Genomic DNA, 22,982 nt, shown 5'->3' with positions numbered 1-22,982 from the left:
AATGCAGTATTTACACATACAAGACTTCACAATGAATGACTGAGTTGACCAGGCATATATAGGGTGAGCTAATGAGGTTAATGAGACACAGCTGACAGCAATCATGGATGATGAGTCCAGGCAGTGAGTTCTGGGAAATGTAGTCCATGTGTGAATGGCAATGAACAAGAGGGGACCAGAGGGGTGGACAACCAGGTCACTCCAGCAGGTGATTGTGACATAGCCCCCTTCCCAAGGAGGGGCTTCCGGACGTTGAGAACCACCAAGGTCGAGCAGGCGGAGCCAATGACAACCACGGTGGAGCCAAAGACCCCCAAGGCAGATCTGGTGGAACTGGAGTCCACCATGGCGGATCAGGCGAAACTGCAACACAGAGCACAGAGAGGTTAGGATTGGCCTCGAAGCAGACTGAAATCTGGATCAGACTCATGGGCTGGAGCGGGCTCTGGAGCAGACTCATGGGCTGGGGCGGGCTCTGGAGCAGACTCATGGGCTGGAGCGGGCTCTGGATCAGACTCATGTGCTAGAGCGGACTCTGGAGCAGACTCATGGGCTGGAGCGGGCTCTGGATCAGACTCATGTGCTAAAGCGGGCTCTGGAGCAGACTCATGGGCTGGAGCGGGCTCATTGACTAAAGAGTAATAATATTAAAAATAAAATAATTCATTAGATTTATATATAGCACTTTTCTCTGCACTCAAAGCGCTTTACATGGAAGGGGGAATCTCCTCAACCACCACCAATGTGCAGCATCCACCTGGATGATGCGACGGCAGCCATATTGCGCCAGAACGCCCACCACACACAGGGGGGCAGGGTTTTATATTATTTTGAAGTTTCCCCGGGCGCCGCCATTGGCTAGCGGACCCCCACCTGCTGTTAGCATCCCATTGACTCCCATTCATTTTGGCGTCACTTTGACAGCGAATAACTTCACATCTGAGGCGTTTAAAGACTCCATTTGTTCATTATTTATTTCTAAAGAAACACGAAAATGTATAAAAGGCTCCATTACCTTGTATCTTACGTTATGGCCCCGTAGAAGCAATTTTTGTAAAAATAGGCTAACGATTGCGTCATAACCACACAACTCTCTGTTGCACAGTAGAGAATTACCGTATGGACAGGAGGAGAAGCTCGCGGGAAATCGGGGGGACGTGGAGGCAAAGTGACAAAATAATTAATCAGAATACTTAGCAAAAGTTACTCCTGCTCCTAGCTCATGGACACCTCCTATTCACACTCTCGGTGCCATTCTGTCTCTGCAAGTTTCGGAAGGGAATGATTTAGATTTCTCTTGGCACAGCTACTAGAAGACAGACGGGTTGCTCACGTCACATCTACGTCGTCAAGCTCAGTTTGAGTCTGCGCAGTACACTCGACCCCCAGGAAGTAAGAGCTTCTAATTGACTTCACTTGTCTCAGTTGAATCCAATGGGGTCGCTGTGTCCAGTTTATATACTGTCTTTGACCACACACCAGCTTAATGGTGGAGAGGAGACAGAGTGATGAAGCCAATTAGTATATATATACAGTGAGGAAAATAAGTATTTGAACACCCTGCTATTTTGCAAGTTCTCCCACTTGGAAATCATGGAGGGGTCTGAAATTGTCATCGTAGGTGCATGTCCACTGTGAGAGACATAATCTAAAAAAAAAAATCCAGAAATCACAATATATGATTTTTTAACTATTTATTTGTATGATACAGCTGCAAATAAGTATTTGAACACCTGTCTATCAGCTAGAATTCTGACCCTCAAAGACCTGTTAGTCTGCCTTTAAAATGTCCACCTCCACTCCATTTATTATCCTAAATTAGATGCACCTGTTTGAGGTCGTTAGCTGCATAAAGACACCTGTCCACCCCATACAATCAGTAAGAATCCAGCTACTAACATGGCCAAGACCAAAGAGCTGTCCAAAGACACTAGAGACAAAATTGTACACCTCCACAAGGCTGGAAAGGGCTACGGGGAAATTGCCAAGCAGCTTGGTGAAAAAAGGTCCACTGTTGGAGCAATCATTAGAAAATGGAAGAAGCTAAACATGACTGTCAGTCTCACTCGGACTGGGGCTCCATGCAAGATCTCACCTCGTGGGGTCTCAATGATCCTAAGAAAGGAGAGAAATCAGCCCAGAACTACACGGGAGGAGCTGGTCAATGACCTGAAAAGAGCTGGGACCACCGTTTCCAAGGTTACTGTTGGTAATACACTAAGACGTCATGGTTTGAAATCATGCATGGCACGGAAGTTTCCCCTGCTTAAACCAGCACATGTCAAGGCCCGTCTTAAGTTTGCCAATGACAATTTGGATGATCCAGAGGAGTCATGGGAGAAAGTCATGTGGTCAGATGAGACCAAAATAGTACTTTTTGGTCATAATTCCACTAAACGTGTTTGGAGGAAGAAGAATGATGAGTACCATCCCAAGAACACCATCCCTACTGTGAAGCATGGGGGTGGTAGCATCATGCTTTGGGGGTGTTTTTCTGCACATGGGACAGGGCGACTGCACTGTATTAAGGAGAGGATGACCGGGGCCATGTATTGCGAGATTTTGGGGAACAACCTCCTTCCCTCAGTTAGAGCATTGAAGATGGGTCGAGGCTGGGTCTTCCAACATGACAATGACCCGAAGCACACAGCCAGGATAACCAAGGTGTGGCTCTGTAAGAAGCATATCAAGGTTCTGGCGTGGCCTAACCAGTCTCCAGACCTAAACCCAATAGAGAATCTTTGGAGGGAGCTCAAACTCCGTGTTTCTCAGCGACAGCCCAGAAACCTGACTGATCTAGAGAAGATCTGTGTGAAGGAGTGGGCCAAAATCCCTCCTGCAGTGTGTGCAATCCTGGTGAAAAACTACAGGAAACGTTTGACCTCTGTAATTGCAAACAAAGGCTACTGTACCAAATATTAACATTGATTTTCTCAGGTGTTCAAATACTTATTTGCAGCTGTATCATACAAATAAATAGTTAAAAAAATCATACATTGTGATTTCTGGATTTTTTTTTTAGATTATGTCTCTCACAGTGGACATGCACCTACGATGACAATTTCAGACCCCTCCATGATTTCTAAGTGGGAGAACTTGCAAAATAGCAGGGTGTTCAAATACTTATTTTCCTCACTGTATATATATATATATATATATATATATGGGGATGATTAGGAGGCCATGATGGACAGAGGCCACTGGGCAAATTTGGCCAGGATGCCGGGGTTACACCCCTACTCGTTTCGAAAGACATCCTGGGATCTGAGACCACTCACTCACAGGAACACTCGTAACCATTTATCTTGTCAATGCACCTTCCATAATCACAGGGATTGCTCTGACAGTCATCTAGGTTAACCTCGCAGTTAGCACCTGTTAAAACACAACATAGTTAAAGTAAGTGACCAAAAGAGCTTTTGACAGGTAGGAATTTACTCATTTTTGGTTGTTCCAGTAAAAGTGGCACCTGTGGTTCCTTTTGGGCAGATGCATAAGTAGGCATTCTCACGGTCCTGGCAGGTGCCTCCATTCTGGCACGGCTAACTAAGACACTCATTAATGTTTTTGACACTTTGTGACATCTCACAAAGACGACCCGTGAAACCTGCACGGCAGGAACAGGTGAAGGATGCTAGGCCGTCTTTACAGGTGCCATATGACACTTTTCCACTGCATGGTACGGTACGGCTCGGTTCGGTACGGCACGCTTTGCCGCTTTTCCACTGCATGGTACGGTACGGCTCGGTTCGGTACGGCTCACTTTTGGCGCATTTCCACTGCATGGTACGGTACGGTACGGCTCGCTTCGGCTCGCTTTAAATGGTACCACCTCTGTTGAGGTTCCAAGCGTAACGTACCAATACTAAAATGTGACGTGAAAACACTGCAGATCACTGATTGGTCAGACAGAATCATCACTACCAGCGTCATTGTATTTACGACAGGAGACACTAAACCCGCTAGATTTAAATAGCCAGTAGACAACAGCCAGTGCTGTAGCGCCTGTTTTAAAAGTATTTGCTTTAAAAAAAAAGAAATGGCTGAATCGTGGTCAGTGGACGAGGTGCACATTCCTCTCGTTGGTTGCAGAGGAGCGGATGGGGAAACACGGAATGAAAAATTCGCATTTAATATGATGATATCATGGCAGTAGAGACGGCAACTATAACGATCAGTCCCACCCACTTTGAAGCGGTACTAACTGCAGTGGAAAAGCAACCGAGCTAAAGCGAACCGAACCGTGCCGTACCGAGTCGAGTCGTACCACGCAGTGGAAAAGCGAAGCGAGCCGAACCGTTCCGCGCCGAGTCGAACCGTACCGAGCCGTACCATGCAGTGGAAAAGCGCCAATAGTGACATGGGTTGGATAGTAGGGCTGGGTAAAAAATATTGATTTCTCGATTTTAATCGATTCACATTTTTACAATCCGATATCGATTCTTAAATCCCAAGAATCGATTAGGCTAGTCATCCTGTTTTCAGTTGATGAATGAATGGAACATTGTAGCGTGCATCCCATCCAATAAATCGCAATAATTTTTGTGCTTTGTTACTATTGATATGAAAAAAAAAAGTCTCAGATTTCAAATTACGTCCATTTTCTTACGAAATTCAAAAATTTTGGCGCTGTGGCGTGAGATCGCTCTGGTGCAGCTTAGCTCAAGAGAAGAAGCAGCGCAGAGCACACATGATCTTCTCTTTTGCCTTAATAATACCAGTTACAGCGCGAAATTAACACAAATGAGCATCTGAAAGTGTGTTAAAAGATAGAGTACAACTTATCGAAATCCGTATCATGTCACATGGAATCGCTGAATCAGTGTTTCAACCGTGGAAATACGTCAGTAAAACAGCTTGTAAAAAATGTAAAGTCACATTTACCTCAGAAAAACCATATCCAGTGACCATAAACTCGTTAGTCAGCTAGAAAAATTAACTCTAGAGAGAAACATTTTGCTAAATATATGCACCCTATTACATATTCATTATAATTTTTATGTTCTTCAATATTTAATGCATGTTTGAATAAATCTGGCAAGTTTTTATGACAGCCACCATTTAAATGTTTATATTTCATATAACTTTATTATTATAAAAATAAATAAAAGTGCAATTTAAGTGTTTGTTTACAAATCAGTTCATTTTTACCTTCAATATTATAGTAGGCTAATGAAGCCTAGTAGACAACAACTGACTCCCATAATTTACAGCATTAGTTAAGAGATTTGTTTTCCTTGAGGAAATTTGCCATGTATTTTACCTGATATCCAAAATAATCAATATTGAATCGAATCGGAATCGAAATCGAATCAAATTGCAAGCTTATGAATTGAAATCGAATCGAATTGTGAAATTTGTGTCAATACCCAGCCCTATTGGATAGACATTCATCTACATCTGTCTCACAGTGCTGCCCTGTGTAACCTAAAAAGAAAACAGATTCATTTATTTTATTTATTATGACAGCATTTTCTCACATTCTGGCCTTAAAATGTACATGTTTTTCCACACTTACAGAAAAAAGATACAAAAGCTGTCACTGGGACGGTACCTTTTTAAAAGGTACATCTATATACCTTATATAAACTTAAAAGGTGCATATTAGTACATTTTAGAACACAGTGATAGCTTTTGTATATTTTGTTCTGAGTGCATTACTTTTAGAGCAATTTATAGCCAAATAAATATTTGGTTGCACTTTATTTTACAGTATGTGTACTTAGAGTGTACTTGCGTAAGAAAATACTGGGTAATATAAGGTAACTACAGGGGTTACGGTTAGGTTTAGGAGTAGGAGTAGGTCGAGAGTTAGTAATTAGTTATTACCCAGTTATTGTAATTAGTGTAATAAGTATGTACATGGTGAACAGGACTGTAAAATAAAGTGCTACCAACTATTTTAGAGCTACAAAAAATATTGACAACAGAAATACAACAAGGGATGCACCAACAAGAAAATGTTGGCCGATACCGATAATTCCAATAACCGATATATTGGCCAATAAATCTAAATCAAAATTTGTATATCATTTTCGAGAGCCTGATTACAAAAACAAGTCTAACCACTAAAAGCCATGTCATAAGCACACAATTATATAGTATCTCTGGGGCCGGTTTCACAAAGATAGACTTTGACTGTGGCTTAGATATAGTAGATAGTCAGACTTCAGATAGACATCAAAATCAGAACGTTGCACAAAGCACTTAAGACTCTGACTATCTTAAGTAGGACTACACTGCAATGCATTCTGGGTAAAATAAGACACTTTTCGAAACAAAAAACATGGCGGATCGAGTAAGCGCATTCAATCGCTCAATGCAGTTTACCCCAGCGGAAAATATGTGTTTGTTGGAGTATAACAGTTACAAGAACATTTTACTTGGGAAATTTAGCGGAGAATGTAGTAACAAGAAGAAATGTTTAAATTATGAGCCATTTTCCCTTTTCTTTTGGCTGTTTGTAATGTAACTGATTGTTACTGCTGGTTGCCAAGGTAATAGAGTCTTAGACCTAAGTTAGCCTGGGGGTAAAGTGTCTAATTTTTTTGGTCTAAATTAAGTCAGTCTTTATTTTTGTGAAACAGTCTAACTTGCATTAGACTAGTCTATGAGCAAATTTTAGACTAGTCTAACACTATAGCCCGGTCTAAAATAGCTTTGTGAAACCGGCCCCTGATTATAATTTTATGTAGCCTATATGACAGATTGCGCTGCACATGTTGCACTCCAATCATATTTCAAGCAATTCAAAACCATAATATACTTTTTCAGGCTTTAAAAAACTGAAACAAGCAGACAGTGTCTTCATACCTTCAGTGCACTGGCAGGTGTACATGTTGGGCCCATCAATACACTTGGCCCCATTTTTACAGGGGGTGCTAGCACACTCATCAATATCGAACTGGCATTGGCTACCCGAGAATCCTGAGAGGAAGGTAAGAGGAAAGAGTTGTGGGTCATTACAATCATTCCTCCGGTTTGCACTAACGTCATTCCTCCACACTCGCCTATACAACTAAGCCAGTGTTCATTAATACACGGCAGTAAGCTTTACCCCTCTCTCTCTTTCTCTCATGTTTTCAAGCTGCTTTTCAACAAACCATCACGGTGAGTTTACTGTCTATAACTGTCTATTCAGTGGAACGCCAAGCCATGCCGGTTGCCTCCTTTGCCCCGTAGAAGTTTTCCATCACAGTGTGCATTCTCCCATTCAGCCTTTGCCCCTCTCTGAATCTGTTTCACCAAAAGAGCCCCACGCAACCCCTGACCTAATGCTATTCATCAACCCTGCCGCTCAGGAACCCCCAACATTTGTGCTTTCTCCCTCAGTTATTTTAATCCCTCGCTAAAGACGTCTGCTGTTCAAATATACAGTCTGAACACATTAAGGGCTACAAGAAAAATCAGTGCAGAGACTTATGGGACACAGTTGGAGACTAAAGTTCTTCAACAATAAATCTTTTTTTTTTTTTTTAAGAAAGTTGTTGCTATGGAGTTCTTAAAGGTGCTCTAAGTGATGTTGGGTGACGTCACTTCTTGTTGACGTTCGAAGTATTCATACTTTGCACGTGACATCACAAGTACTGGCTGGCGGGCAAGAACGTCGTTCTCCAGCAACGAAACCCAGTAAACTAATCAAGGATCTTGCCAGGACGTCACCAGTTTTACTATACACAAGTTGGTGTTTTGAGGTGTAAACGACATGCCAGATAGTTGTTGTGCGATTGGATGCACTAACCGCAGATGAGATAAGAAACCTTCACAGTATAAAGTTACTAGGCTAACTGTACGTTCACACCGCCACCGGCGAGAGCGGCAAAATTCATTGAAAATGAATGACTTCCGGGCACTTTGACGCTCTCGCCGGTGGCGGTGTGAACGGACAGTAACAGCTGTCGTCTTTTGCTAACAACAACAAAAGTGTGTGATAGGTTGTTTTGAGGTTTGTGATATCTATGGTTTTCAATGAGAACCAGAGATGACCCAACAGTAGAGCTAGATTATTTACGGAGGAATTATTACTGCTCGATTATCTTAAAAAACCTTGTCTGCTTTATACAATTTAGCTACCTTGGAGTTAATCCTAGTCCATAGTTATGTAGCTAGCTCGCTAACAGACTTGATAGCTACTAGAAAGACCTGGAACTACACGACTCTACGTTGAAAATACCCGTTTGTTGCCCGCCAGGTATCTATGGTAGTCACGTGACTGCAAAGTATGAATTGTCAAACAAAACGGAGGCTAGCTAGACCCTCCCTCCTCCTCATCCGCGCACTAACCCCCCAAACCCCACCCCCAAATCATTCTTGTCGGTTATTGGCTGGAACAGTTTATGTTTTGTGGTCCAGGCTGGGCCCGTTTGTTTTTCTTGACGTCTGTGGAGCCTGGGCTGTCTACAGAGACCGTGTTTTTTTACAGTGTGTTCAGGGGACAGGCAGCTAGCGGATGGTGAGGAGATGTTTGCTGTATGTGACAAAAAATGTTTTGGCCTAAAAAATGCGTGACATCGCTTAGAGCACCTTTAAGGTAAATCTAATGGATTTTTCTGGGTTGTTTATTGTATGCCTGGTTAAAATCGTAAGTATGATCACATTTAATTAATTACACATCTTGTTTAATAGTGATAATCCTGATAACAAATTCTTAACTTGCTCATGCCATTCCCAGAGCCCCCCTGGTATCTTAGGCCACTGTCGGTAGCCTAAAAGAGGCCTAGAAATAGGGTTTCGTTCCACCAAGTGGGGCACTACCTACTTTTTTTATATTTAACATCAGAAATATATAGAGATTCCTTAGGAAAAAGTTCTCCACACACAACCTTGCAGTTTTTGAGAAAAATGATGCTAAAGGTGCCCATTTTGAAAAAAAGGGAAAACATAGGGAATTTTGCACTTTCAAACCTGTTTATCATATAAACCCAAAAATGCCGAATTACCACTTGAAGTACAAAATAAACCAGTTTGAAATGTGTGATATACCTGAAGTTGCTATCTAGGGACAGTAAACATGATGACCATTACCTCAGGAAAGCCATTTAATGACCATAATATAGGCAGGTTAGTTGGCTAGAAAAAGAGCTATAGAGAGTATTTTGCTAAATATGTGTACTATATTACATATTATATTTGAACTTATATCATTAAATAAAGTTGTTATTATAATAAAAAACGCATTATATTTAATTTGAGTTATTTTTAACCTTAAATAATACTACCAGCTGATAGGGCTGTCTGTATGTAGCCTATGTATTTTTTTTTCTTGAGAAAAATTAACGCCTATCTTGTGTACCTAATATTTATCCAAATGAGTCAATATTAAATCAAATCACAAGAATTGAATTGAAATCGTGAAATTTGTTTCAAGAAATTTGTAAAAAAAAAAAAAAAAACATAGCTTACCAGAAATTGTACCATATAAACATTGTAACATGTTGTCACTAAACCTAATAAAATTCAGTTTAGTTACTAAAATGTTTTGACAATCACAATACACTTATTGTGATGCAAGTTTTTTTTTGCAAACCCCCCCTAATCTCCCCAAATCTCACTCCAAGTTAAACTCAAAAGTATAAAAAAAAAAAAACTTTTAAAAATAACACATTTAATGGTGAATTGTTAATTTGCATACACGAGCAGTATCTGCACTACATGTACATATTCACAGGAATGATTATTGTAAACAAGATTTTGATTTATTTATTTACCTACCCATCTCTCTCACACACACACACACTAACCCGACCCCTAAACCTACCCATCTCTCTCACACACACACTAACCCGACCCATCTCTCTCTCTCACTCACACACACACACACACACACACACACACACTTACCCGACCCCTAAACCTACCCCTCTCTCACACACACACACACACACACACACTAACCCGACCCCTAAACCTACCCATCTCTCTCTCTCTCTCACACACACACACACACACACACACACACACACACACTAACCCGACCCCTAAACCTACCCATCTCTCTCTCTCACACACACACACACACACACACACACACACACACACACACACACACACACACACACACACACACACACACACTAACCCTCTCACACACACACACACACACACACACACACACACACACTAACCCGACCCCTAAACCTACCCATCTCTCTCTCTCACACACACACACACACACACTAACCCGACCCCTAAACCTACCCATCTCTCTCTCACACACACACACACACACACACACACACACACTAACCTGACCCCTAAACCTAGGCAAGGCAAGGCAAGTTTATTTATATAGCACATTTCATACACAATGGCAATTCAAAGTGCTTTACATAGAAGAAATTTAAATAATAACAAGAAATAAGAATAATTAAAACAGTTAAGAAGAATAAAAAATAAAATACAGTACAGTACAAACAGTTGGACGAACATTGGCACAGTGCTCATTCATTAAATGCATAGCTAAACAGAAGTGTTTTGAGTCTGGATTTGAAAGTGACTACTGTAGGCTCGAGCACATCTGATCTCCTCTGGAAGCTGGTTCCAGCTGCGGCTGGCATAATAGCTAAAAGCGGACTCGCCATGCTTTGAGTGAACCCTTGGTATTTCTAGCTGATATGATCCTAGTGACCTGAGTGATCTGTTGGGTTTATATTCAGTGAGCATATCTGCAATCAGGGATGTAGTGGAGGCTAAACGCACGTAAACGCCGTTTACGCACCTCCCAAAATTCGGAAATAGCGTTTGCCCACCTCTACATTGCGTTTATCCACCTCTAAATTTCACGTTATTTGAGCGGACTTTGCTTTCCCAGTGCGTGATTGCCGATCGGTACATGATTCGAGCATTTGGGCCGTTAACTACAGAGCAGAACGCGCAGCGCGCAAACACGGAGCAGAGAGCGCAGCGCGCGACACACACACACACACACACACACACACACACACACACACACACACACACCATGTATTTAGGTCCTAGGCCATTGAATGATTTATATACCAGTAATAATACTTTAAAATCAATCCTAAATCTAACTGGGAGCCAGTGTAAAGACCTGAGGACTGGTGTGATATGTTCATATTTTCTGGTTCTGCTCAGAATCCTGGCGGCAGCGTTCTGTATGAGCTGCAACTGTCTTATGGTCTTTTTGGGAAGGCCAGTGAGGAGTCCATTACAATAATCCACCCTGCTGGTGATGAAAGCATGCACAAGTTTCTCTAAGTCTTGTCTGGAAACAAAGCATCTAATTCTTGCAATATTTTTCAGATGATAGTATGCTGATTTAGTTATTGCTTTGACATGACTACTGAAACTAAGGTCTGACTCTAGCAGAGGTGGGAGTAAGTCACACATGTGCAAGTCACAAGTAAGTCTCAAGTCTTAACCTTCAAGTCTCAAGCAAGTCCAAGTCAATTTTGTGAAAAGCAAGTCAAGTCAAGTCACTGCTTTATGTCAAGCAAGTCAAGTCAAGTCGTAGCTTGGGTCACAAGTCACTGGCAAGTCATACAAACGTTTGATGATTTCACTGAATTTATATATTAAAATAAGTTAAAAATACATAAGCTGTGGACTATGGTTTTATTTGCAACATTTTTTTTTTAAAATATGCATTTCCACATACAGCTGAGTGGTTACTACAATAAAAATCTAAAAAATAAAAAATAAATAAAATTTCAAACTACATAGCCTAAAATGTAAATGTAACTGAAATTAGGCCAACATTAAAGCATGAAAAATAAATATGCCTCAAACATTGCAGAAGACCATTAAACATATTAAACAATTCACAATTCAAGTATAATGGTTCCTATGCCACCAAATGGCATTCTTCAAACTGGCATCCCCTTTATGGAACATGAACACATCCCAACAAGTTAGATCTTTCCTTTTTAACAAAAGAAAAACAAGAAAAAAACAGTAATAATTGAATTGACACAAAACTTACACCTGTCAATCAGGTGGATTGACTATTGTACATTATTAATCTGTGTGAGTGAGTGATTTATTAATATTTGTGAATGAATGTGTGTGCATGTGTATGTGTGAAAAGTGTATTGTTTGCATGTCCATGGTTGTGTTTGACTGTGTGTGTGTGTGTGTGTGTGAGAGAGAGAGAGAGAGAGAGAGAGAGAGAGGTGATTTGATTGAGTGTGATTGATTCATTAATATTTGTGAGTGAATGTGTGTGCGTGTGTATGAGTGAAGAGTGTATTGTTTGTTTGCATGTGTGCATGGTTGTGCTTGCAAGTTTGAATTTTTGTTTTGTTTATTTGTGTATGCATGGTTCGGTTCGAAAGTCTGTATGTTTTTTTCTTTGTGTGTAGGTGTCTTTTTACAATCTTTTATGTGCATCCCCAAAAACGATCCAATTATTAGACACTGTACACATGCTATTATGCTATTAAAAGGACAACTCCGGCGCAAAATGAACCTGGGGTGTAATAACACATGGCAACCGAGTCGACCGAAGTAAAAAGAAATCGCTAGTTAATACTACTAACAAGGCTCAAAATAGCCCCACACTAACACGGTAGCATAATGAGGGTGCTTGTTAGTGGTATTAACTAGCGATTTCTTTTTACTTACTCTATGCCCTACTAGCGTTATAAGCTAAACAGTTTTTAGAGATAAAACTCTTTACATTCGATTATCATGAAAACAAATCCCAGAGAATGGTAGACTGTACCAATGCATTATTAATTATTATTAAATTACAGTTTTTTTTTTTTATATTTCTTTTAACATTCAAGTCAACCCTGGGATAGCAGACTATATTGGTAGCATATAACTAGACAGTACAAAGGGATGCATGCAGGTAAGAAAAACTGGAATATGGCATATTTTAACATATTTTAACCCGATTTTCATTTTTGTTTTCAAGAAAATAATATTTTTTCTCTGTGCTTTTGTATGTAAGGGATTATTCAGATCATAAAAAAATCATTAATCCAAGGCACTGGAATATTATTAAAAATATATAGAAAGCCTTTATTTCATCATGGCTTTAATATTTTAAAATCAGGTGACAAGTACTTGCACAACTATGCATTGCGGCTAATGAGCCTTTGTCAGGGTGTGTGACCAAAGCCCCTTTCACACAGAGATTCCGGAAAATACACGGATAAAGTGACCCAAGATTTGACCCGGGTTCGTTTGATTTAGGTTCATTCACACTGCCAGTGATTTTCCGGAATCAGAGAGTGCATTCACACACAACCCGTAAAAATCCCGTAAAGACACGTGACATCGATGTGACTTGTAATGTCTTAGCAGCGTCTTAAGTTTGCTTAAACTTAAACTTAAGTTTGTCTAAACCACGCTTGTGCATTTTTTTTTCTCTGATTCGATCATAAACTTACGCTTTACGTACCGTTTCACAGCTGGCGAACGATCCCGCGCTTCAGCGTCACCACTACGACACTGCATTATTACGGCTTTTGTTCACACAGCGCGCGTTCCTGCTGCGTCACATGATTGTTGCGGTGCGTTCAAATACAGATATTTATTTTTAAAAAGACAAGTTATTTCGAGTTATTTACCTCAAGTCCGAGTCAAGTCTCAAGTCATGAATATCAAGTCAAAGTCAAGTCAAGTCTTTTATTAATATTTGTCAAGCAAGTCTCAAGTCCTAAAATTTGCGACTTAAGTCTGACTCGAGTCAAGTCATATGACTCGAGTCCCCCATCTCTGGACTCTAGTGTCACACCAAGATTCCTGACTTGATTTTTAGTTGTTTGACCCCTAGAGTGAAGGTATGCGTTCACCTTGAGAACTTCATCTTTGTTTCCAAACGCAATGATTTCAGTTCCCTTTCAAGGGAACTCGCGTTGCGTCGAGTTTGACGCTATGGGAACGCTTTGCGTGATGACGTCTTGAAGCACATGTAAAATCAGTCCAATGGCGTGGCGGAACGTCAGAGGCGGGTGACGTCACGTACCAGGAAGCTATAAAAACCGGCCCGAAACAGAAAATGACAGCTTTCTGAGTCTTCAGTTGCGCTCTGTGTTGAAATCTGTCTGTCTTATTTGGTGTTGTCTGTATATATATTTATATTATTCAGTATGGCGAGCAAGCAGCAGTTTAGAGTGTGTGTCCATCCCTGCCCGCGTTATTTAACGGGAGGTGACACACACACTCTTTGTGTTGTTTGTTTGGGAGAGGAGCATGCCCAGTCAGCACTCGAGGGTGGTGACTGTGAGCATTGCTGTGCGCTTCCTTTGCGTACACTCCGATCCCGCCTGGCTCGGTTCTATCCCGACCACGTTCCCCAGGGCTCGGGTCCCGCCGCTGCCGAGGCACGGCGTCGATCTCAGTCCTGGGGTTCACAAATGGATTTATCAGTGGATGTTGAGACGGGCTCTGCCTTATCTCAGCATCCTTCTGATAGATCCAGTGCCTCTCATCAGGGTGTGGAAGCACGCGCTGCGGTTACTTCCCCCCCGATAGAGGTACCAGTACTGCAACTATCCAGCTCTGAGGAGTTGGATGTTGTGAGTATTGAAGCTGAGTCTGAGGATTCGCCACCTCAGTCTCATGCGTTTGAGGAACTGCTCGATGTTATTACTAGAGCGGTTGACAGACTATCTATTGAGTGGCCAGAGGATCGGCAGGACGTTCGTTCGAAAAGTAAGCTCGACGAACGCTTCCTGCCATCTCGTGCTCAGCCCCAGCGCAGGAGCCTGCCGTTTTTCCCCGATCTCCACACCGAGGTGTCGAGATCGTGGGGGAAACCAGTGTCTCACAGAGTATACACACCACACACTTCTCTCTATTCCTCTTTTTCAAAGTATAAAGAGTATGGTTATGGGGAGATGCCGAGGGTGGAAGAGACGCTCGCGGGCTATCTCTCTCCAGCAACGGCATCTTCCCTGAAGGCTCCTACACTTCCCTCTAAGCCAGTAAAAATGACTTCGTCCCTGGTACATAAATCGTATGCAGCCGCTGGTCAAGCTGCAGCGTGTCTGCATACGATGTCCATCCTGCAAGCATATCAGGCAGAATTATTGGGGGATTTAGAGGAGGGCGGGGGAATTGGTCCCGACACTGTGGCTGAACTTCGCAGAGCCACAGATGTTTCTCTCAGGGCCACCAAGGAGACCGCTAAATCTATCGGGCGGTCTATGGCAGCCCTGGTGGCCACTGAGAGGCATCTGTGGCTCAATCTAAGCGATATAAAGGACAAAGAGAAACATGTTCTTTTAGATGCTCCGGTTTCCACTGCCGGGTTATTTGGGGATGCAGTGAATATTGCGGTTGCAAAATCTCAAGAAGCCGCTAAACAAGCAGCTGCTCTCCAAAAGCTTCTTCCCCGCCGTTCTTTCTATGAGGCTGCTGAGCGGGAGCAGCCTCACTCCTCTAAAAAGGGCGCTGAGCACCGTGCCACTCAGAAGCAGAGCGTGTCCTCCCGTGCTCCCCCACAAAAATCTCGGGGACACGGAGGGCGCGCTCAAACCCAGCAGTCTTCGAGGGGTAAAGCGGATCTGCGGACCGTTATTACCGCCAAGAAGGCTGCTGGGAAGAAATCCTGACGTCCGAGGGCTCAGGACTAATGAGGGTAGTCCCCCCCGAAGCAGAGCGGTTAACACCTCTTTTTACGGTGCCCGTCTCTCTTCGGTACCCTCAGGGGACCGTTCTGCTAACCCTGCCGCCTCCGGTGTTACAGGGCGCAGCGGTCTCCGGCGAGCACATATCTCAAGGACCACCCGGAAACGTAGTGGCCTCGGGATGCCCGCCCCCTCCGAGGAGGGTGTTAGAGCAGTCTGTTCGGTCGCTCCCTGCCGGTGCGCCGTTACAGGGCGTCGAATTGACTGCTCAACAACAACAAAATCCAGAAACCAGTCTCGAGAGGCTGGTACCTCTAGTAGAATCTTTGACAGCGTGGAAACTACTGTCAAATGTTTCTCGTTGGGTCCTGCAGACCGTGGAAAGAGGGTATCTGATACAATTCAAGAAACGCCCTCCTCGGTTTATGGGGGTCCTGCCCACAGTGGTGGCCCCCGAGCAGGTTCTGGTTATGGAACAGGAAGTGAACACTCTGTTAGAGAAAGGGGCCATAGAATATGTACCTCCCTCCGACAGGGAAACCGGGTTTTACAGCCGGTACTTCATAGTTCCAAAAAAGGACGGGGGATTGCGTCCCATTTTAGATCTTCGAGTTCTGAACGATTCAGTCATGCAGCTCAAGTTCAAAATGTTAACATTGAGACAGATCGTGCCACAGATCAGATCCGAGGACTGGTTTGTCACGATAGATCTCAAGGACGCATATTTCCACATTTCCATCCGTCCGTGTCATTGGAAGTTCCTGAGGTTTGCTTTCGGGGGCAAAGCTTACCAATATCGTGTTCTTCCATTCGGCCTAGCTTTATCACCCCGCACTTTCACCAAATGCATGGATGCAGCTCTGGCGCCGCTGCGCCTCCAGGGTATTCGCATAATGAACTACATCGACGATTGGTTGATTTTAGCTCAGTCGCATCAGTTGGCGGTTCAACATCGAGATGTTGTTCTCGCCCACATGAAAGAGCTGGGGTTACGGCTGAACGCCAAGAAGAGTGTGCTTTCTCCACTCCAGAGGACCACTTTTTTAGGCGTGGTTTGGGACTCAGTGTCGATGCAGGCGCGCCTGTCACCGCCACGTATAGAGTCCATCCTTGCAGCTGTGAAAAGTGTAAAGCTAGGCCAGCTACTCACTGTCAAACAGTTCCAGAGACTGTTGGGTCTCATGGCGGCAGCTTCCAACGTGATACCTTTTGGACTGCTGCACATGAGGCCCCTGCAGTGGTGGCTCAGGACCAGGGGGTTTTCCCCGAGGGGCAACCCATTTCGCACAATCAAGGTCACGCGGCGATGCCTACGTGCCTTGGTTATGTGGAAGAAACCTTGGTTCCTGTCCCAGGGCCCAGTGTTGGGAGCTCCTTGTCGTCGCAAACTGCTAACGACGGATGCTTCCCTCACGGGTTGGGGAGCGATCCTGGAGGGTCGCTCATCTCAAGGTCTGTGGGAAGACCATCATCGTTCCTGGCATATCAATCGCCTAGAGATGTTAGCCGTCTTCCGGGCTCTGAGGAGCTTTATCACAGATCTCAGGGGACACCATGTGTTAGTGCATACGGACAACACGTCGGTAGTCGCCTATATCAACCACCAAGGGGGTCTGCGCTCGCGCCCATTATCCAATCTGGCGCGCCATATCCTCTTGTGGTCCCAGGGGAAGTTGCTGTCACTCAGAGCAGCCTACATCCCCGGGGTCCAGAATATAGGAGCAGACACTCTGTCGAGGCAGGGGCCGAGGCCCGGGGAATGGAGGCTCCACCCCGAGGTGGTGGAGCTGATATGGAGGGAGTTCGGCCAAGCACAAGTGGATCTGTTTGCGTCTCGAGAGACGTCTCACTGTCCACTTTGGTTCTCCCTCACGCATCCAGCTCCTCTGGGACTGGATGCTATGGTTCAGACGTGGCCGAGGCTACGTCTGTACGCCTTTCCCCCAGTTGCTCTGCTCCCGGGAGTTCTGGAGAGAGTTCGCAGGGACCGGGTTTGCCTGCTTCTTATAGCCCCGCGTTGGCCGGGCAGAGTATGGTTTCCCGATCTGGTCTCCCTCCTCGACGGGCATCCTCTGGAGTTACCCGTCAGGAGAGACCTTCTGTCCCAGGCAGGGGGCTCAATATTTCACCCCCGCCCAGAACTGTGGAACCTGTGGGCTTGGCCTCTGAGGGGGCCCAGCTCATAGAGTCAGGTCTCTCAACTGAGGTTGTTGAGACCATTCTACAATCCAGAGCTCCCTCCACGAGGAAACTTTATGCCCTGAAGTGGAGAGTCTTCACTTCTTGGTGTAGTGACCGTCGGTTGGACCCAGTTAACTGCCCAATTGGTACAGTGCTGGAGTTCCTGCAGGACCGGTTCACTGCAGGTCTGACCCCGTCCACCTTAAAGGTTTATGTGGCGGCCATAGGTGCTTACCACATTCCTTTGGGTGGAATGTCTGTGGGGAAAGACCCTTTAATATCTCGTTTCCTTCGTGGCACTTGGAGGCTGAGGCCTGCAGTTCGCTCTTGGGTGCCACCATGGGACTTGTCCATTGTACTACAAGGCCTGTCCCTGGCCCCCTTTGAGCCCATTGAGGAGGTTCCTGAGAAATTTCTAACTCTGAAAGCTCTTTTTCTTCTGGCTATTTCTTCTCTTAAGAGAATAGGGGATCTGCAAGCATTGTCGGTTGCTCCGTCATGCTTAGAGTTTGCTCCGGGTATGGTGAAAGCTTTTCTTCATCCCAGACCGGGTTATATCCCCAAGGTCCCCACTAATGTGGTCAGACCTATCGTTCTGCAGGCCTTTTGTCCTCCTCCCTTCCAGAATGCGGACCAGGAGGCTAATAATTTGCTTTGCCCAGTTCGGGCGTTGGACGCCTATGTCCACAGAGCTGCCCTGTGGCGTAGAAGTGATCAGTTATTTGTTTGCTTTGGCTCCCCTAACAAGGGAGGCCCGGTGTCTAAGCAAAGAATGAGCAAGTGGGTGGTTGAGGCTATCTCACTTGCTTATGAGGCGGCTGGGCAGCCTTCTCCTTTGGCTGTCCGGTCGCACTCTACTAGGAGTATGGCGGCCTCTAAGGCCCTTATTTCAGGAGTTTCTTTACAGGACGTTTGTGATGCGGCAGGCTGGTCCTCACCGCACACTTTCGTCAGGTTCTACTCTCTGGATCTAGACTCTGCTCCAGGGTCTCATGTTTTGTCATCCTAGTGCTGCTCTACTAGATTTCACACAGGACAGACATTTGTAGCTATGGAGGCGTTGGTATAGACGTTCCCATAGCGTCAAACTCGACGCAACGCGAGTTCCCTTGAAAGGGAACGCTCCGGTTACGACTGTAACCTCGGTTCCCTGAAGAGGGAACGAGCGTTGCGTCACCTTGCCATATCTCCTTCATGCCTGTCAGCACGACTTCAGACTTTATTAAGCTGTCATTTTCTGTTTCAGGCCGGTTTTTATAGCTTCCTGGTACGTGACGTCACCCGCCTCTGACGTTCCGCCACGCCATTGGACTGATTTTACATGTGCTTCAAGACGTCATCACGCAAAGCGTTCCCATAGCGTCAAACTCGACGCAACGCTCGTTCCCTCTTCAGGGAACCGAGGTTACAGTCGTAACCGGAGCGTTTTGTCTTTGTTTAACTGAAGAAAGTTTTGACACATCCAACTGTTGACCTCATCGATGCATTGGCACAGGGAGTCAATGGGGCTGTAATCGTTAGGCGATAGGGCTAAATAAATCTGTGTGTCGTCTGCATAGCTGTGGTAAGCAATTTTGTTCTTTCTCATTATTTGGCTCATTGGGAGCATATACAGGTTGAACAGGAGTGGCGCAAGAATTGAGCCTTGAGGGACTCCACATGTCATGGATGTCCACTCAGACTTATGATCTCCTATACTCACATAATAACCTCTCCCATCTAAGTATGACCTGAACCATTTTAGGACTATCCCAGAAAGCCCCACCCAGTTTTCCAGCCTGTCAAGAAGTATGTTATGATCGACAGTGTCAAATGCAGCACTGAGGTCGAGTAGTACCAGCACTGATAATTTGTCTGAATCAGTATTTAAGCGAATATCGTTTATTATTTTTATGAGCGCTGTCTCTGTGCTGTGGTGCGGTCGGAAACCAGATTGAAAATTGTCAAAGTATCCATTCGAGCATAAGAATTTGTTCAGCTGATTGAAGACAACTTTTGCAATGATCTTGCCTATGAAAGGAAGATTTGAGATCGGCCTATAGTTGCTTAATATGGTCTTATCCAGATTGCTCTTTTTCAGGAGGGCTTGACAACTGCAGTTTTCAGGGAGTTTGGAAAACTCCCAGAGAGAAGTGAGGCATTTACCACTTCTAGAAGATCTGCTTCTAAACTGTTTAACACACTTTTGAAAAATGATGTGGGAAGTGTGTCAAGAGCACAGGTTGATGTTTTAAGGTGCTGTACGGTTTCTTCCAAAATTTTGCCATCAATTTCTTTGAAATCAGACATAGTAACTACTTTCTCAGGTGGTCTGATCTGTCTGATATTATTGATTTTCTCAGAGAAGAAAGAAGCAAACTCACTGCACTTGTTGTCTGAGAGCATTTCACTGGGAATCTGGCTTGGGGGGGTTTGTCAGTCTCTCTACAGCAGCAAAAAGAGTGCGTGTGTTGTTTAAATTGCTGTTTATAATATTTGAGAAGAAAGTCTGTCTAGCTTTGCCTAGTTCCATATTAAAAGCATGGATGCTGTCTTTGTAGATGTTATAATGGACTACAAGTTTAGTCTTCCGCCACATGCGCTCTGCTTTTCTGCATTGTCTTTTCATATTTTGCACTGCTGTTGAGTTTCTCCAAGGTGCTTTTTGTCTGCCACTCTTCTTCCTGACTTTCACAGGAGCAATATCATCAATTACAGTTTTAACTTTTGAGTTAAAAGAATCAAGGAGAAAATCAACAGAGTCAGCAGATATGCTTGGTGTTAAGGATATAGCCTTCATAAATAGTACACTAGTGTTCTCATTTAAGCATCTCTTCTTAACAGGGGATTGGGAGCTGGGCCCGCAGGCTTTGGTGCAGGCTTTGCTGCAGGCTTTGATGCGGGTGGTAATGGTGCCTGTCTTTTTTTGGTTGTTATCTGGGGGCTTGCAGCAAAAGAGTGGGATAGTCTGGTTCCAGCATACACCAGTTCTTCCATTTTCTGTGAGAAGCACAGAAGTGGAGTTGCTGGAGAGAGCGATAACGTGTCTGGTGAAAGGGGCTGTTGCTCTGGTGTTATCGGAGGCTGTGATATGCTGTCCTGGCTTCCCTGGCTGTTTTCCAGGAAGTCGTCTTTTGGTTCTGAATCTTGGAGCAGTTCTAATATGTCACAGTCTGTCTGTGGTGAGCTCTGTGGGTAGGCCTCAGCTGAGATTGTGTCCGTGAGCAGAGGTTGTTGTGGCGGAGTGGTGTTATCATTGTCCTTGTGTGATATGTCAACCGCATGTCTATTTTGCTGCTGAAGTGAAGTCTCGTGGTCATTCATACTGTGTCCAGGTGTGTGTGTGCCGTTCAGATTGAGTGGATTGGCACACCCTGCAGAAGGATGATTGAGGGAGAAGTAGATATTGTCCTTTAACACTCTTGAACCAAGTTTGTTTGGGTGATGGCCATCCCGATGAAACAGTTGTCTCTGACTCCAGAAAAGATTGAAATTGTCAATGAAGTTTACTCCTTTTATATTGCAGGTTTTTTGCAGCCACGTATTTAGCCCAAGTAACCGTGAAAACCTGTTTGTTCCTCTTGCTGGGAGTGGTCCACTGATGAATGTTTGAACTTTCAGTCTTTCAAGTGTTTCAAAAAGTTCATGGAAATCCTTCTTAAGGAGTTCTGACTGCTCTTTATGAATATCATTCTTCCCCACATGAATGATGAGTCGATTTGCAGTCTTATGTTTCATCAGAATGTTCTGAAGTTCCCTGTTTATATCAGAAGTTGTTGCTTGTGGAAGGCAGCACGTAGTTGTGTCCCTGCTGCTAATGTTTCTGATTATGGGGTCCCCCACTATCAGAGTCCTGGGCTCGGCAGCGCTCTGAGCTGAGTGCCGCTGTCTGCTCGACCTTGAGCGCCAGTTAGCATCAGTGTTAGCTACTGGCCCATTCAGTCTGTGTTCGATCACATTCATCACATTTGGGGATTCCTCATTTACATTCATTAGCACTTCAAATCTGTTCTCAAGATGTATAGGTGTTGGTAGGAGACCAGTGTTTGCAATCCTTGTCAGAGCTGTATCTGGGGTAGAGGATGCTACTGCGGCAATATGTGATGCTTGTGACAATCTGATGTCTCGAGTGCCTTTGGGTCTCCCTCCCTGTTTGTGCCATCGATTAGTAAGTCGATCGGCTTGTTTCTCTACCTGTCGAGGAGCACTAGTTTCATGGGACTCACCGGTATGCTGAGGGTGTCCATGACGAAGCTCTGTTGTGTGCTCCGTCTGGTTTGGTGGTCCCGTAAGTAACTTTGTTTCAAGAACTGCAATCCTTTGTAAAAGTCTGTGGCAGTTAGTGCAGCAAGTAGATTTCAGAAGAGGCATTTTCTCTTATCCTTGAGGCAGTTGTGTTTTCCTTTCCCGGAATGTAAGCTGGTCGGGTAAAAGAATTCTCAGATTTTGTAGTAATCCAAACCTACCCATCTCTCCATCTCTCTCTCTCTCTCTCTCTCTCTCTCTCTCTCACACACACACACACACACACACACACACACACACACACTAACCCGACCCCTAAACCTACCCATCTCTCTCTCTCTCTCTCTCTCTCTCTCACACACACACACACTAACCCAACCCCTAAACCTACCCATCACACACATACACACAAGTCAAGCTTTTTTTGTCTATAAAACGCCGATAGCAGGCCGGGTGAAACCCGTAGTTGTTGGGACATCAGAGACCGGTTTGTCCAGGAGGGCAACATGTTTATTAGCAATAGCTAACGTTAGCTCCGTAGTGTCCGACGTTTTGAGCCATTCCTACGCACATTGCTTGATTTTTCCCATCGGACTTCAGTAAAGGGCTGCGGACCTTTCCCACCATCTTTTCCGACATGAAGAATACACTTTACAGGTGTTAATCGAGCTTGATCGCCGCTATCAGATGAAGATGCGCTGCTTACGTCCTCCTCCATGTTTATATGTGCGTAGTGATATTGGCTTGATTTCGGCTGAATCGGCTCTGACCTACTTACATTTTCGATGCTGATTGGTTGAAAATCTAGCTCAACAGTTTTATGTGTCTCAATACGCAGTCAATATAGTGCGCCAATAAATTACACTTTTCTCATTAACTGCAGGATAATGCGTGGATAACTTTTTGCTTGGATACCTTTTATTAACGTTGAACATATTGAGCAAAAGAAAAAGTAGTGCCCCGTTTGTCGGAACGAAACTGAACGATACAGCTCACGTACAGCGGCATAATAAATAATAAAGGCTGTTCACGTGC

General features: G+C 44.2%; 1 protein-coding gene across 1 annotated transcript in view; it reads right to left on the bottom strand.

Annotated features, from left to right (window-relative positions):
* Positions 1–219: 219 nt before the first annotated feature.
* Positions 220–22,982, bottom strand: part of LOC311083776 (uncharacterized protein) — a gene marked incomplete at its 5' end in the record, with an annotated part of 47,447 nt that continues 24,684 nt past the window's right edge. Inside the window, 2 exons of the mRNA XM_084115529.1 lie at positions 220–631; positions 6,814–6,927. Coding sequence (XP_083971655.1) covers positions 387–631; positions 6,814–6,927 — 359 coding nt within the window. The 3' untranslated portion in view covers positions 220–386. The remainder of the gene's footprint in view (positions 632–6,813; positions 6,928–22,982) is intronic.

Source organism: Abramis brama (assembly GCF_963993115.1).
Source record: "Abramis brama genome assembly, chromosome: 5".
Classification (NCBI taxonomy): Eukaryota; Metazoa; Chordata; class Actinopteri; order Cypriniformes; family Leuciscidae; genus Abramis; species Abramis brama.
The sequence above is the reverse complement of the archived record's forward strand: the minus strand, read 5'-3'. Positions and strand labels throughout refer to the sequence as shown.